The sequence below is a fragment of the Phoca vitulina genome, unplaced genomic scaffold, assembly GCF_004348235.1.
Source record: "Phoca vitulina isolate PV1807 unplaced genomic scaffold, GSC_HSeal_1.0 scaffold30, whole genome shotgun sequence".
NCBI classification, from domain to species: Eukaryota; Metazoa; Chordata; class Mammalia; order Carnivora; family Phocidae; genus Phoca; species Phoca vitulina.
Window position 1 is genome coordinate 19,381,659 of NW_022589733.1, and position 17,164 is coordinate 19,398,822.

Below are 17,164 nucleotides of genomic sequence, written 5' to 3' on the forward strand. Positions count from 1 at the left end.
GTGTGGTGCGTGCGTGTGGTGCGTGCGTGCGTGTGTGTGTGTCTGCCTGCCTCCCCGCTAGGCTGTAGCTGCCAGAGGGTAGAGTTCATGCATTATTCATCCTTTCATCACCAGCACACTGCCTGGGCACGAAGTAGGCCCTTAACAATGATTATTGGATGAGTGAGTAATCATGAGGCAGTAGCTCTAGGGAGTCATCCTCTTCCAGCAACCATCTCTCCTTTTCACACTGCCAGCCTCGAGGAAAGAGAGGTTACCAAAGGGCAGTGAGGATAGTGCCCCCCGCCTCCCCCAGTCTGCATGCGCCGGTGCTAGGAGACCCACTCCCATTCCATCTCAGCAGCTCCCTGAGAAAACCCAGAAACAGCTGCTCCACATTTGGGCAGCATCTCTGTGAGCTTTGCCCACAGTATCTGGGCACTTTATTTGGCGACACTAGGCAAGGAGCAGTGAGAGTTGTCTGCAGAGCCATCTGTGTAATATGTGGGGCCCAGTGCAGAACGAAAAGGTGGGATACCTGGCTCAGAAAAATCAGGAAAACATGCTGTTAATGGTATATATATAGAAAGTTTTTTCCTTTCTTTCACAATTTTTCTCTCCCTCAATTTGTCATTTTTGTATTATTTGCTGTTAATGTTGTTCTAAGTAGAGAAAATTTTTTTAACATTTTTTTTTTTTAAGATTTTATTTATTTAACAGAGAGAGCACAAGCAAGGGAAGTGGCAAAGGGAGAGGGAGAAGCCAACTCCTCAATGAGCAGGGAGCTGACTCAGTTTCTGCTCAGTTCATGGTCTCAGGGTCATGAGATCAAGCCCTGCATTGGGCTCCACACTCAGCACAGAGTCTGCTTGGGATGGTTTTCCCCTCCCTCTCCTTCCCCCTGTTCCTCCCCTGCAACCCCATTCCAGTGTGTGTGCACACTTTCTCTCTCTCTCAAATAAATAAATAAAATCTTAAAAAAAAAAAAGAGCGTTTAACTCATGTGGAATCATGAAAATTACACAAATTATATTCTGTAGCTTATACACACATACATATTTCCTTCTCAGCAGAACAGTGGAAACTGCACAAAACTAGCTCAACTGCTTTTATTTTTCTTCTTGATATGTGCACGTTCTGTCAACGCTCTTTACCTTCAGTTTACTGGTGAATAACAAAGGACTGAAAGGAACAAAGAACTGTGTATTGTCCTGTTTCCTGTATATCATCAATTTCAGAGTAAATGGCTGGCTCAACATGAAGGATATTATAGGGTACCTTACTCATCCATGTTTCTTAGAAAGCCATTGTCTTCTTTCTGTGTTTGAAGCAAGTTCTGGTTCCAGTGGAAAGTGTGGCCTCTCGGGGCTGTCCATGTCTCCGTGTGCTCAGTCCTGAATATAACAAACATGCTGCCCTTCTTCTGGCTTCAGGTCTTGCTGAACTCCTGCACATTGTGTGTCCCTCAGAGTTCTCTGCCCCTGGGGCATGGCGGATGCTGCGTGCAGGACGCACCGGCAGAGAATGGTGGGCACACATGTTGGGCATATCTCATCTGCTCACACTGACGCTCCTCTGTCCCACTGTACTTCCCTTAAAAAATACAAATCCAAAGATACAATTATTAAGAAGTTTAAGATAACCATAGCATATCATTGAACCAAGCATGTGGCCCTCTTGACTGGGGGACCTAATGTGACTGCTCAGGTCACCCACCCATGAAGCGAGCCTGAGCCTGGTTGTCTGGCACTGTTCCAATAGATGTTCTTCGAATTTTTAGTTTTTAGTGAGTGAGAAACTGGCCAGGAGTAGCATGCATATGTACGTGCCTTCTTCCATTCAGAAATTTTTTAGGTATTTGCCATGTACCAGTCACTATCTAAGGTATTGGGACTACACCAGAATGAACAAGGCAAGATATGGCCTCAGGGTCAATAGTACATGTCATCTAGTGAGGAAAACATACTTTTAATTACACAATAAATATTTAAATTACAACTGTGATACGAGTTACAAACAGAACTACAGGTAGGGTAGAAAGACTTACCTAGATGGGAGTTAGAGAAGGCATCCCTGAGGAAGTATTTTAGGCTGAGGGTGAGTAGGAGTTGCAGGGTGAAGAGGAGGCGAAATAGTCTTCCAGGCTGAGGGAACAGCATATGCAAAGGCCTTGCGCTGAGAAGGAGCTTTGCTCAAAGAAAGAAAGAAGGTCCGCCCCACCGGCACCTGGAACACAGGGGACAAGAGGGAGACAGGCAAGTTGCCTGGGGGGCTTGTTTTATGTGCCCCTTCTCCCCTACCTTCCTCTTTCCACTCCCCAACACCCATGCTGTTCAAGAATAGCAAAAGATGGAAAAGGCTCTTTCTCTATTCTTTAGCAAGTCCAAGATATGTGATGCTACATGCTCAGCATACTTGTGTGGAAAGCTCAGGGGACTTCAGGCCCAGTTCCTGTATAGTTGACCCTTGAGCAGTGCAAGGGTTAGGGATGCCCACACCCCACTCCCACCCCAGTGCAGTCAAAACTCTACGCGAAACTTTTTTTTTTTTTTTAAGATTTTATTTATTTATTTGACAGAGACACAGCGAGAGAGGGAACACAAGCAGGGGGAGTGGGAGAGGGAGAAGCAGGCTTCCCGCGGAGCAGGGAGCCCGATGCGGGGCTCGATCCCAGGACTCTGGGATCGTGACCTGAGCCGAAGGCAGGTGCTTAACGACTGAGCCACCCAGGCGCCCCAAGAGTCAAATGCTTAACGACTGAGCCACCCAGGCGCCCCTCCATGCATAACTTTTGACTCCCCAGAAGCTTGACTACTGATAGCCTACTGTTGGCCAGAAGCCTTACTGATAACATAAGGGGTCTATTAATATATCTATTAATATATATTCTATACGTTATATATATTACATACTGTATTCTTAAAGTAGGTTAGAGTAAAGGAAATGTTCGTAAGAAAATCACAAGGAAGAGAAAATATATTTACAGTACTGTATTTGTCAAAAATATCACACATAAATAGACCCATACAGTGCAGACCTTTGTTTTTCAAGAGTCAACTGTACTTGTTACCCACCGAATTAAGCATTCCCTATCATTTCTGCTCCCCATCTCCAGTTCACTTCCTGTTCCTAAAATGTAACCTCTGTTTCCTGTAACCTCTCTTTGTACTCTCTCTCTGCTCTGTTAGGACACTTACTGTATTTGTTCTGTATTCTTTATTTATGTGTATGACTTACCATCCCCACCAGACAGTGAGCCTTTCAAGTCAGGTTCTGTATCTCTTCTACCTATTAAATGGCCTTATGGAAAACCTTTGCCTAGTAGTTAATTCAGTTAATCAAAAAGCTTATTTATTCTTTAGTAGGTAATATGTTCATAAAATACAATATTAAAAAGGTACAAGAGTGTATAATTCTCCCATATCCCTCTCCAGTTACCTTCCCTGGAGGCAGCCAGTTTTTGTTTTTGTTTTTTAAGATTTTATTTATTTATTTGACAGAGAGAGCACAAGCAGGGGGAGTGGGAGAGGGAGAGGCAGGCTTCCCGCTGAGCAGGGAGCCCGATGCGGGGCTCCATCCCAGGACCCTGGGATCATGACCTGAGCCAAAGGCAGATGCTTAACCGACTGAGCCACCCAGGTGTCCCAGGCAACCAGTTTTTTAATTTTTTTTTTTTTCAGAGACAGCCCATGTTTATAGTACATAGGCTATAATATATATTTATTACAAGGTTTCTATGAAAAGCCACAAAAGTGAAGAAATGGATGAATGTCTACATTCTCCTATTTCTTTTTTTCTGATCTTCCTCCTTTTTGGAAATTATACATTGGCATAGACTTCAGGGTACAGCCAGTGCTTGAAGTTCCAAAGTACAGAAAGGGGCTCCCAGCTGGCCCAGTCAGTAGAGCATGTGACTCTTGTTCTCAGGGTCATGAGTTCAAGCCCCACATTGGGCATGGAGCCTACTTTTAAAAAAAATGATAAAATAAAAAATAAAACAATCCTTAAAAATAAATAAAGAAAACAAAGTGGTGAGAGAAAGTCTTAGAGACCATTTGAACCAGTTATTGTCAGAGATGCTGCATATAGTGACATAAACCCAACAGGATTCATGTGAGGTGGCACTATTAGTAAATAGAAACAATACAACATAGCAGAGTGCTTAAGATTATAGGCCCTCTTCTAAGCAAAATACAAAATCCAGAAACCATAAAGGAAAAATTAATAAATTTAACTACATTGGGGTGCCTGGGTGGCTCAGTCGTTGGGTGTCTGCCTTCGGCTCAGGTCATGATCCCAGGGTCCTGGGATCGAGCCCCGCATCGGGCTCCCTGCTCTGCAAGAAGCCTGCTTCTCCCTCTCCCACTCCCCCTGCTTGTGTTCCCTCTCTCGCTGTGTCTCTCTCTGTCAAATAAATAAAATATTTTTAAAAATAAATAAATTTAACTACATCAAAAGTGCAAATTTCTCCCCTGGAAAAAAAATTTCACAAAGAAAAAATGCCAACTATGACAAACAACATTTGCGACTTATATAATAAATAATAGACCTTTTTTTTTATATACAAAGAGCTCTTACAAATCAGTAAGGTAAAGTTCAGTTACACATACCAGAAACAATATGTAGTTTATTTATTAGATGCAAATTTAGAACAGCATGATGTTATTTTTCACTTAGCAGATAAGCAAAGATAAACAATTTACAGTACATAGCACTGACGAGAATATAATGTTATGTGGAGATGTAGATTATTGCAACTCTCTGGCCACATCTGTCACAATTTTATGTGTGCATTACCTTTTGACCTAGAGATTCCATTTCTAGATATTTGTCCTATAGATACACTTGTTCATGTCTGCAAAGACAGAAAGGCAGAGTGTTTATTGCAGCAATATTTGCAATATCAAAAGGTAAAAAAATGAGTTTCATTGGCAGATAAATTGTGTGACATGAATCCTATGCAGGCATTTTTTAAAAAGTATTTCTGTATGTGCCAAATATACAAAAGATCTTCAAAATATAATAAGTCAGTGGGGATGATGGCATATAACAACATAAAATATAATTCTGTGGTTTTAAAGCGGGGGGGGAGAAGGCACATACATATGTATGCTTATAAATACCTAGAACATTTCTCAATTAAGCATGATATCCTCTGAGAAAGGAAACTTAAGAGCCTGGAGTAGAAGAGAGACTTTTTTTTTTTAAGTAGGCTTCACGCCCAATGTGGAGTCCAGCGCAGGGCTTGAACTCACGACCTTGAGATCGAGACCTGAGCCGAGATCAAGAGTCAGACACTTCAGGACTTCAAGCTCTATTACAAAGCAGTCATGATCAAGACAGTATGGTACTGGCACAAAAACAGACACATAGATCAATGGAACAGAATAGAGAGCCCAGAAATGGACCCTCAACTCTATGGTCAACTAATCTTCGACAAAGCAGGAAAGAATATCCAATGGAAAAAAGACCGTCTCTTCAACAAATGGTGTTGGGAAAATTGGACAGCCACATGCAGAAGAATGAAACTGGACCATTTCCTCACACCACACACAAAAATAGATTCAAAATGGATGAAAGACCTAAATATGAGACAGGAATCCATCAAAATCCTTGAGGATAACACAGGCAGAAACCTCTTCAACCTCAGCCGCAGCAACTTCTTCCTAGACACATCGCCAAAGGCAAGGGAAGCAAGGGCAAAAATCAACTATTGGGACTTCATCAAGATAAAAAGCTTTTGCACAGCAAAGGAAACAGTCAACAAAACCAAAAGACAACCGACAGAATGGGAGAAGATATTTGTAAATGATGTATCAGATAAAGGTCTAGTATCCAAAAATCTATGAAGAATTTATCAAATCCAACACCCAAAGAACAAATAATCCAATCAAGAAATGGGCAGAAGACATGAACAGACATTTCTGCAAAGAAGACATCCAAGTGGCCAACAGACACATGAAAAAGTGCTCAACATCACTTGGCATCAGGGAAATACAAATCGAAACCACAATGAGATACCACCTCACACAGTCAGAATGGCTAAAATTAACAAGTCAGGAAACGACAGATGTTGACGAGGATGCGGGGAAAGGGGAACCCTCCTACACTGTTGGTGGGAATGCAAGCTGGTGCAGCCACTCTGGAAATGGAGGTTCCTCAAAAAGTTGAAAATAGAGCTACCCTACGACCCAGCAATTGCACTACTGGGTATTTACCCCAAAGATACAAATGTAGTGATCTGAAGGGGCACATGCACCCCGATGTTTATAGCAGCAATGTCCACAGTAGCCAAACTATGGAAAGAACCTAGATGTCCATCGAAAGATGAATGGATAAAGAAGATGTGGTATGTATATACAATGGAATATTATGCAGCCATCAGAAAATGAAATCTTACCATTTGCAGTGACGTGGATGGAACTAGAGGGTATTATGCTAAGCGAAATAAGTCAATCAGAGAAAGACAAGTATCATATGATCTCACTGATATGTGGAATTTGAGAAACAAGGCAGAGGATCATAGGGGAAGAGAGGAAAAAATGAAACAAGATGAAACCAGAGAGAGAGACAAACCATAAGAGACTCTTAATCTCAGGAAACAAACTGAGGGTTGCTGGGGTGGAGGGGGGTCAGGGGATGGGGTGGCTGGGTGATGGACACTGCGGAGGGTATGTGTTGTGGTGAGCGCTGTGAATTGTGTAAGACTGATGAATCACAGACCTGTACCCCTGAAATTTATCAAACTCAACACCCAAACTTGTTTAAGACTGATGAATCACAGACCTGTACCCCAAATTTATCAAACTCAACACCAAATAATACATTATATGTTAATAAAAAAAATTAAAAAAAAAAGAGTCGGACACTTCACCGACTGAGCCACCCAGGCCCCCCTCCCTGAGACTTATTTCTTAATGTGTACTTTTTTCTACTGTATTACCTTTTCAATAAAAATAAACAAATAAGAACACAGGCTCTGGATGTTTAAAATCTGGCTCCCCCATTTTTTTAGCTGAGTAATCTTGGGATGTTATATAACCCTCTAATCTTCTATGTTTCATCTGTAAAATGGGGCTAATATCTTTCTCATAAAAATTGGGTAATATATGAAAAATACTTCATACAGTACCTGAGGCAAAAATAGTAGCTTTTGAGGCAAAGAGCCCTAGACCAGAAGTAATTTCACAAGGAGCCGTAGACAAGTCATGTGACCCCCTGTGACCTAGAGTCTTCAGTCTCTAGTTTGGCCAGCTGATCCCTAAGGCCTCTTACTTGAGTTTACCTGTTCTTTTGAAACCTGTTTCCTGCTAAAAGTTGTAACTCCAAAGCCAGGAGGATTTTGGAGGAAATTAGGAGCTCTGGGGAGTAGGTGCTTTGGCACCCTCCTAGTTCCATACCAGAGCCTAAGATGAGAGGACTGGACGTGAAGGATGGGTGTGGCTCTATCTACAGAGCCTTCCCTTGTTTCCTGTTGCAACCTTGCAGTTGAAAAGTAAAATTATAGTGACTTGAAGAAGGGCATGGAGATGGAACTGGGGTGGAAAATTTTTAAAGCAGTGGCAAGGAAAGGCATGCTTGCTGAAGAGATAGCCTTCTGGGTCTCATAAGATAGATGTGTGCAGATGGGTGTCCGCAGAGGGCTTTGTGGGACCTAGAGAGGAAGGTGCTGGTAATTATGCTCTGTCTGGGCACCGTGGGTCACCCTGTCTGGGCACCATGACCTGTCTGTGGTCCTGAGTTCTGTGCCATGCTTTGGGACTGAACGAAGGGGCCTGGGATCTCTACTTTGGCCTGGGGATAAAAGGGAGTAGCAGCCCCCAAGGCCAGTGTAGTGAGGTGTCAGGGGTCATGAGAAACCCAAAAGGAAGCCTATCTCAGTACAGCTACCCTCCTTCCATCTGAGAAGGCCATGCATAATCTTCTTCAGGGAGCCTGTGAGTTTCCTCACAGAACTTCTCAGGAAGGAGACGGTAGATAGGTCGTTCTGAGAAATTTTGGCACAGTAGACAGATCGTCATGACGCTGTCTCTCTCATACAGGTGCTGAGGGATGTCCTCAAGGATCTCTACCACCTGCTGAAACACGTGGTGCGCTTGGAGCCTGATGACGTGGCCAAGCTCCATGCCCAGCTGGCCCTTGAAGAGCTGGATGAGATAATGAGAAATTTCCTCTTCCCACCACAGAAGCTGGAGAAAAAGATTGTGGTTCTGCCATAGACCTGGCTCAGAGGACATCAAGGAGGGATGGCTTTATGTCTCTGGCCGTTTGCGTCTTCAGGCTGACCTTCCTAAAGCATCTATTTAGCCGTCCTGCACCCGGCCTGAAGCATGTGTCCTTAGAAGACAAAAGATTACAAATCTCATTTATCTACACATTTTTCACTGTCCTATAGCATTTAGAGAAAGAAGTCTACTTGATGGAAGTATATTTTTAACACGACTGGTAGAATTTGACTAATGGACCCTTCTTTTCTTGTCACTTGAACTGAAGAGGTTGATCACCCCCCTGAGTGGTACATGTGTCACGTATCTTGATATTCTTCCGTGGTGAGACTGTTCTTCCTTGTGATAATGAGGAACAGCCAGAGCTAGTCATCCTCGGCTGCTCAAGAGGCAGATCAGAGCACAGAAATGCATTTGGAGGCAGGGAGGGGAAGGAAACTGTTATCAAAATAGGCAAAATGGAATAAAATTATTTTAGCTAGAAAGAACAGGTCTGAATCTGGTCTTCTGCTATTGAGCTGGAAAGCTGTGGCATTGAGGAGGATTTGATCTCCAGAAAAGAGAGTCGAGCTGGTTGAATCTTCCAGAGATGAAGGGTAAGCCCTTTGTTTGTCCTCCTGAGCTATTTTCTTAGCTCCCTCTGCTACTGTTTTCATTAAGTTGCCCTAATTATAGGACAAAAGAGCCACAAACATCTCAGATGAGAGAGTTTATATCGTGCATTCAGTCCTCTGCTCCTTTAGGGAGGAATGCTTAGACAATGGGTTGATTAAACGTGTGCTGGAAAGTGTGTAGCATATTGGTGACGTGATGCCAAGTTTATTGAAATCATGTCAGATGTAGCACTGTGGACTCCTCTTTATTTATTTATATATTTTGGCCACTGAATTTGATTGCAGCTAAAAGAGAAGACAGAGGGGCGCCTGGATGGCTCAGTTGGTTAAGCGCCTGACTTCGGCTCAAGTCATGATCTCAGGGTCCTGGGATCGAGCCCCGCATCGGGCTCCCTGCTCAGCGGGGAGCCTGCTTCTCCCTCTGCCCCTCCCCCTGCTTATATTTTCTCTCAAATACATAAAATCTTAAAAAAAGAGAGAGAGAGAGAGAAAACAAAAAGGAGAAATAGGCTGACTGCTTCGGACAAACCCTCCCTGTTGTCAACACCTGGACAAGGCTAACCCAGAATTTCTTGACCAGTCCTCAGCTTTGTGGGGCTAGGTAACAGAATTTTATCTCCACTGCCTGGGGTAACCAGGCCTAGGGCAACCAAAACACAACTTCCCAAAACTCATAGGTGACTGAAGGCATGTGTACAAGCATGCCCATTTGCCACTTAACAACAGGCTATTTCTCTTTGGCCAGATTACAGATGCGGTTCTTAGCTTAGAACCTTTGTGGTGGGCATTCCTTTAAAGTGGCCTTCTTACAGATTTGGATCACAAGCTAGCTTAGTAAGCAAAGAATTAGAACAAAGGCAATTAGATGTTTTTGAGAAATACTATCATTAGCTAGGGTAGCTGGATTTGTTTCCCTTCTCCAGATCAGGATGTCTAGAAAATCAGTATTGGGGCTTTCAAATCAGAGAAGAATCTCCTTTGAACCAGCTGGATATACCCTAAAAATTCTTGTTTCTTGGCCTATCTTTAACTAGACTCCATACAATGTACTTCGGATATCAGATTGGATATGTTAGATGATTGGATTAACTTACAACTTCATTTGCATTAAATGCATTCCAGTTCTGAAGATAGATCCTAATTGATCACCTTGATTAGACTGAGAAACTCTAGTCTCAAAACCTATTCTCCTAGGGAGTGCCTCAAGAAGCATTCTAGTCTCTGTATCTCCATTTATAAATTGCCTCTTAATTTGAATTATTTGGCAAGTGGCTAAAAGCATCTGTTCTTTATTGATTTTGATGGATTCCATTTCAGAGAGTGACTTTTCTGACCTTGTTACCAAATTCAAGGGAAAGACACCATAATGTTAACCCTCCTAAACATGACCAAAATAGTAAAAAGTTTCCAAATTTATATTTACAAATATATTTTAAATAAATATATATTTATTTTTTAATAAATATGGATATATATATATAAATATACATATATATATATCCATCCTTGGGAAAGAGCATGAGAATTAAGAACTTCAGGATAGGGACGCCTGGCTGGTTCAGTCAGAGGGGCGTGTGACTCTTGATCTTGGGGTCATGAGTTCGAGCCCCACGTAGGCTATAGAGATTACTAAAAAAAATAAGTAAACTTAAAAAAAAAAAGAACTTAAGGATAATAAAAATATAAAACTAAAAAAAGGAAAGAAAGAGACACGGAATTCCATGGCAGGTGGTAGGAACCTGCCTCCGTCTACAGGGCCTGTGAGTTGTGTCTGGTCCTATGTAATATGTAATAGAAGTGTCCTCAGGCCTGCTCCCACCTCTGCCCTTCCTCCAAGGCCACCTTCTCTCTGCTGCCCTTCCAGTCTGCTCCCTTTTCTGTCCTACTGAACTTCCCTTGGCCTCTCACCTTTGGTTTCTTCCATTGCCCAGCCGTCTGCCACCCAGACTCCCCTGGATCATCCATGTGGTCTTTTACTTGGCCCCATCCCGCCTTCTCTCCCTCCCTTCCCTTCCTGGTTTCTTGCTCCTGTCTCCAGGCCTGCTGTCCACAGCTCCTTGGCCTACAGAGGATGGCTCTGTAGCAAGAGACAAGGCTGCAGCCAAGCCCCATGTCTACTGCCTGAGCATCGACTGCCCGTTCAGGTGACTTCTCGTGGAGAGTCTTCTGGAGAGTCTCCCTCTCTGCCGTGTGGTTCCTCCTCCTCGGCATGTGCCCTTCTACAGGCCTCCTGTTACTTAATCAGAAACCTCGTGACCTTCACTTTGCTCCTTACCATCTCTCCGTACTTGCTAATACTCCTCTCCTCTCTTCACCTCTCTCCTCCATTCCTTTACCTTTCCTGTGGCTCTGCTCACCCATCTACATAGAAGGGCCGAGGTGCCAGGGACTGGAGGGTGGCAAAGCAAATCACAGCAAAAGCCATTCACTGAGCATCCACTCTGTGCCAGACGTTGTGCCAGGCACTGAGAACACAGCAGTGAACAAAGCAGACCGAACCCTTACCCTCAGGGGAAGCTTACATTGTACTGGAAGGAGCCAGGCAATAAGGAAGGTAATACAGGAGGTAGAATGTCAGGTGAGGTTAAATGCTGTGGGGGAAACTGAAGTCAGGACGGTGGACGCAGACCGTACGGGGATGGGAGCCCTACGGTTGGGTCAGTTGCTTAGAGAAGGCCACACTGAGAAGTTGATATTTGCGTGAAGATCAGAAGGAGGTGAGGGAGTGACGGGGAAGATATCTGGGGGAAGAGCATCCCAGACAGAGCCAGTGGTAAGTGCACAGGCCTGGAGCCGAGAGTGTGTCCGGCAGGTTTGAGGACAGGCCGGGAGGCCAGGGTGGCTCCCGGGGAGTGAGCGAGAGGGAAGGGGAGCCGCTGGGGCAGGGTGGGGTGTGCTGGACCACTCTGAGCAAGGGGGGCAGCCCCTTCAGCTTATTTTTGTAAAGTGCCGTGAGGCCAAATGGATGAATGCTGTAAAATGGGAAATGCCTATAGCCCAAAGGAGTTGTGTACCCAGCCACCTTTTTTCCTCCATCAGAATGAAGTGGTAAGCCCCATCTCCTCCCCCCCCCCCTTCCCTGGAAAGCAAAGGTGTTGATCTGCCCTCATCGGCCCCCTACCCCCCCCCCCCCCCCCCGCCCCACTGTCTGTGAGAGCCTGCACCTGCCCACGATGCTCAGCAGCACGTTGCTGAGCTGGAGGGATGGCTGAGGAAGCGGAAAGTGGTTCGACTGGGAGCAATGAGTAGGGGGATGATTCATCTGACCTGTACAAAGCCCGATTGGCTTCTGTAGTCGTTTTGCACAGAAATCCCAGATCTCAGCCGGAATGTCAGTGGTAAGGGCGAGGGTGGGAGAGGGCCGCAGAGTCCTGGGTGGGCTGTGAGCGGTCACCGCTGTTGCTTGACCGCGCCTGGGCCGCAGCGGGCGGGACCCGTGAGAGCCTGGCTGTGTCCTCCAGCAGGTTCTGCAGCCACAGACATTCTGCAGTCACATGCAGCCGGCTCACTGCAGTGCGCGACACCTCTGACTCGCAGACACCAGGGTTTGGAACAGAGATGCTGCTGGGGGCTGGGAAGCTGTCTTGCCTGCTGGCGGGGCTCGGGGCTGCGTGCTGGCAGGTGAACAGGGAATGCAGACCCTCACCACCGGCCCTGGAAGGGGCCGTGCCTGCTTATTGTCCTTCTCTGCAGTTCTCTGCGCCGCCAGGGGGGGGCTCAGGGGCTGTCCTCCCTCCTGGTGACCCTCTGCAGTCCCCGTGGGGCACAGAATAGGAAGATCAGTTGCTCTGTGTTCCCTTTCGTTCGGAAAGTTGTTTTGCATCCAAAACCTGGTCTGATGCTCACAACAACCTCATGGAACAGGGAGGCCAGCTATTGTTATCCCCCTGCGGTGGGATTTGGCCCCATGTCTCCTGGGTCTCAGCCAAACCCTCGAACCTCTGTTAACTACTAAAGAGCCTCTCTCCATCACCCCCCCCCCCCAAACGAGTATAGAGCACAGTTTGGGAAGAAAACTCAGGGTTCATATATCCAGATGAGCCTCAGCACGTGTGTCCCGTGAAGACAGAGTTTGATTTCTGCTGACATGTGCTGAGGGACGCCTACCAAGACCCTGTGCTTGCCCCGGGCCGCCTCTGAGGATGCCCGGGAGTGACAGAGCCCGCAAGTACGGATACCTGGCTGCTTCTGCGTGTGTGTGTGTGTGTGTGTGTGTGTGTGTTTTCTGATCACATATGTTACATAAACTCTAACAAATGTAATACATATGTAACAAACAAAAAAGAAAAATGCCCCCAATTTCACCTCCACTCCTACCCCAGGATTACCACTGGCATTGTTGTGCATGTCCCTTCAGATCTTTCTTGCCTTTCACACTTCTCCCAAATGAATTCAGGCCGGCATTACTGCTTTCAAAAACCAAAATAGGATTGAATCATAAATAGTGTCCCACATATTTTTTTCTTAGTTATATATCTTGGAAACACTCTCCTGTCAATACTCACAGCTCCCTGTCCTTTGTGATGGCACATGTCTTCTGTAGTGTAGGTGAGCTGGTTTAAGCATTTGTTTCTTGATGGTCATTTAGTTGTTTCTAATTTCCAGTGATTCTTCAGGGATTCTCAACATAACTCTTTGCATACTGAAGCATTTCTACAGGATAGGTCCTAAGAGGTGTAAATGTTGGATCATGCTGCTTGAACACTGTTATTTTTGTTTAAGATTTTATTTTTAAGTAATCTCGACACCCAACATGGGGCTCGAACTCACAACCCCAAGATCAGGCGTTGCATGGTCTACCGACTAAGCCAGCCAGGCACCTGGCTTTGAACATTTCTAAATGTTAGTGCCACGATGTCCACCAAAAAGTGCATGCTGATCTACATTGCCCTATCCTTGTGCTCGCTTCGGCAGCACAAACACTACATTGCCCTACCCTCAGTTGACATTGTTTTAATACCCATGAAATATAGGTTCAGTCTCCACAGCAAAGTGTTGAGACCATGCTCTAAATAATTCAAGGACTGGACAGTCTGCGGGGGGCGGGTGGGGGGGTTCTGTATACCAAAACCACCAATGGGGGCACAACGACACACGTTGCAAGTACACTCACCAGATTATTAGGACTCATCCTGGAAAGAAATCATGATCCCCTGCATGTCTACTAAAAAGGATTCTTACCAGGGACACCTGGCTGGCTCAGTCGGTAGAGCACGCGCCTCTTGATCTAGGGGCTGTGAGTTGAAGCCCCAGGTTGGGTGTACAGCCTACTAAAAACCAAAAACCAAAAACGATTTTTACCAGACTCTCAGTTCTGAGACTGTGCCCTGGGTGTTAGGGGATTCCCGCCCAAGGGGCTTGGAGTGTCCCCAGGATAAGGACCACGGTTCCCAAAGCAGACTGAGGACATTGGGTCAGATGGCCCCTCAGAGTATCAAGTTCATCTTGTAACCCGCGAAGTAAACAACTGCTGTAGCTTACATCACTGAACAGAAGCTTCACGCTATAAAGAGCTCACTGTGCTCTGCTGTGTGTTTGAGATCTATTAATCCACCAAATCCTCCCACCTGGCCAGTGAGGTAGGTATTATTATTATCCCTGTTTTACAGATGGGAAGAGTGAGGCACCCAAGAGGCTGATGACCCGCCCTAGATTACATATCCATTGGTAAGTAGCTAAACTAGTATTTGGACCCAGGCAGTCTGGCTCCCGAAGCTGGGCTTTTAACCGTTGTGCTTTGCTGCTCCCCAGTAGATACTGTATTTCCAAATGGTGAAAAAAAAAGTGTTAATATAAGTGAGGATCAGGAAAGTGGTTCCTGCTTGTTTATTTTTTTTATTTTTATTTTTTTAAAGATTTTATTTATTTATTTGACAGAGAGAGACACAGCGAGAGAGGGAACACAAGCAGGGGGAGTGGGAGAGGGAGAAGCAGGCTTTCCGTGGAGCAGGGAGCCCGGTTCGGGGCTCGATCCCAGGACCCTGAGATCATGACCTGAGCCGAAGGCAGACGTTTAATGACTGAGCCACCCAGGCGCCCTCCCTGCTTGTTTAAATGGACGACCTACGTCAGGTGAAACGTCAGCCCTGATTCCCTGTGAGCAGTGTCCTCGGACACCAAACCCAGCCTCGGACACCAGAACTTGTTCTGTGTCTCATGTTTGACCTCGTTGTTGGCCCAGCAGCTAGAGATGAGATCCGCAAAAACCCCCAGCCCTCCCGCTCCTATACTCTTAACAGCTTTCATAAATGGCTTGTTTAAAGGCTTGTTCTTCTTTCTCGGGGTGGCTAAGGTAGCAGACACCCAAGACGGCCTCCCTGGGAGCAGAAGTGTGTGCAACACCGAAAGTGTGGAAAGTCTTCCCATAGATCCAACCAGAGCCCAGATACAGCCCCTTTGAAGGTTTGCTATTGTTTTGGTTTGGTTTTTTACCCTTTCGTCTCCTGGAAGCAGGGTGTCAAGTTCTCAGATTTCATGTTCAGAATGATCACAACGGATCGTTTTAAACTGTGATCTGTTGTGTCTATATTACTTGCCTATATACACTGATAGCTCTATCCCATACCCTCCCTTGAGAGAGGAAAAAAAAAATGAGACTGGAATGAACAGCCCTCTGTTGCAGAAGGGAGCAGTAAGGTCCAGAGACGTAAGTTTTGCAAACGGGAGGAGAGAGAGGAAGGGGAGATGTAAGTGCATGAGGGCAGAGAACCTTGTTCCTCTGTTCACTAGTTCCCAGGCTTGGCCGGTCAGCCAGCGGCCGCCTGCACCCCAGAGCAGGGCTGAGGGGGAGAGCTGTGGGTGTCCGCAGAGGGCAGTTTGCAGGGAGCTCCGGAACTGCAGGAGCGCCCTCTCTGCCTTTAAGTGGCTTATTAAATGATGTAAGATTTAATCTTCGCTGTCTGCCTTGGAGCTGAAGCCTGCTCCGAACGGTGCCTGGGTGGGGCTTTTCTGGTGTACATCTCTAGTCATCACACGCCAAGGTAGCCTGGCGCTGGGGAGAACAAAGCCACCTGCTCCGCACTTCCAGAGTCTCTAGAACTCCAGCAATCGTCTCTGCCCTCCCCCACGCCAACATACAACACACCTTTATTAGACCACACACCACTTTCAAAACTTCCAATCCTATGGTGACCGTATTAATCCTAGGGAAGGGCCAGCCTGAAATTCGGCTGTCTTTACTGAAAGAATAGTGGTGCTGATGCTTCAGAGAGCTGTGGGGGAGGGGTGAGTACCCCCCCTCCGTGAACTCCCCCAAAGAAACTGTGAGCATTGGGGTTAGAGGCTGCAGCATCAGCCACGTGGGTATTTTTCCTTGGCCAAGGCCAGGACCAAGGGACAGAGATGATCATGGGGACTCCATAGCCAGACCCGTTACCCTAACCCATCCTTTGAGTAGGAAAAGCCCCCAAAGTGCAGAAGTTCTTTTTTTGTTTGTTTAGAATTTCTTTTGTTTAAAAGCTGAAAGCTAATCCAAGTCAGGTTTTGGCAGCCCTGTCCTTCCATTGACAAGGGCTGGCTGGTTTCCCCCCACACCCCAGTTCTCCTAGAAAAGGCAGGCAGCTCCTTTGCCAACAAAAAGACGGTGTCAATCCAATTCCAGGTATATTGCAGAGATGTGGGGACCGATCCTGCCCATCTGGTCCTGTCCTCCTCTGTGGGTCTCCCTGGCTCTCCCTCCTCATTTCCAGTTCAAATCAGCACCTTTTCTCCTTTTCCTGTTTTCCTTCGGGCTTGGTAGCTCATTAGTTCATTGCTCAGTTTTGTTTTGTTTTTTATAAAGATTTTTTTTTTATTTATTTGACAGACACAGCTAGAGAGGGAACACAAGCAGGGGGAGTGGGAGAGGGAGAAGCAGGCTTTCCGTGGAGGAGGGAGCCCGGTTTGGGGCTTGATCCCAGGACCCTGGGATCATGACCTGAGCTGAAGGCAGACGCTTAACGACTGAGTCGCCCAGGCACCCCTATTGCTCAGTTTTTAAGGTCAGTTAATTCAGACAGGTGTGGCAGAGGAACATGGTGCAGGAGGAAAATGGATAGACACTTCTACACTCTGGAGCTCATGTCTGGGATTGGCTGGCTCTCTGCTGTCCTCCGGGTGCCAGAAATGCACTTTCGAATCTCAGCTGAGGAGAATCCTCCGGATGTGTTCTCAACCTTGCATACATAATAGAATCACCTAAGGAATTTAAAAAAAAAAAAAATCAAGCCTGAGGCTCACCCCCAGTGATTCTAAAATGACCTGGGATAGGGTCCAGGCGTTAGTGTTTTTTAAAAAGCTCCAAGGTTTTCAAAGTCTGTGAGCAGGCCAGATGCCAAAACCACTGCATTAGTTCACCTAGTGAGAGAA

General features: G+C 45.8%; 1 protein-coding gene across 1 annotated transcript in view; it reads left to right on the forward strand.

Moving 5' to 3' along the window:
* TANGO6 (transport and golgi organization 6 homolog) overlaps positions 1-9,097 on the forward strand; it is a 186,763-nt gene extending 177,666 nt beyond the window's left edge. Inside the window, exon 18 of the mRNA XM_032424246.1 lies at positions 8,022-9,097. Coding sequence (XP_032280137.1) covers positions 8,022-8,198 — 177 coding nt within the window. The 3' untranslated portion in view covers positions 8,199-9,097. The remainder of the gene's footprint in view (positions 1-8,021) is intronic.
* The last annotated feature ends 8,067 nt before the right edge of the window (positions 9,098-17,164 follow it).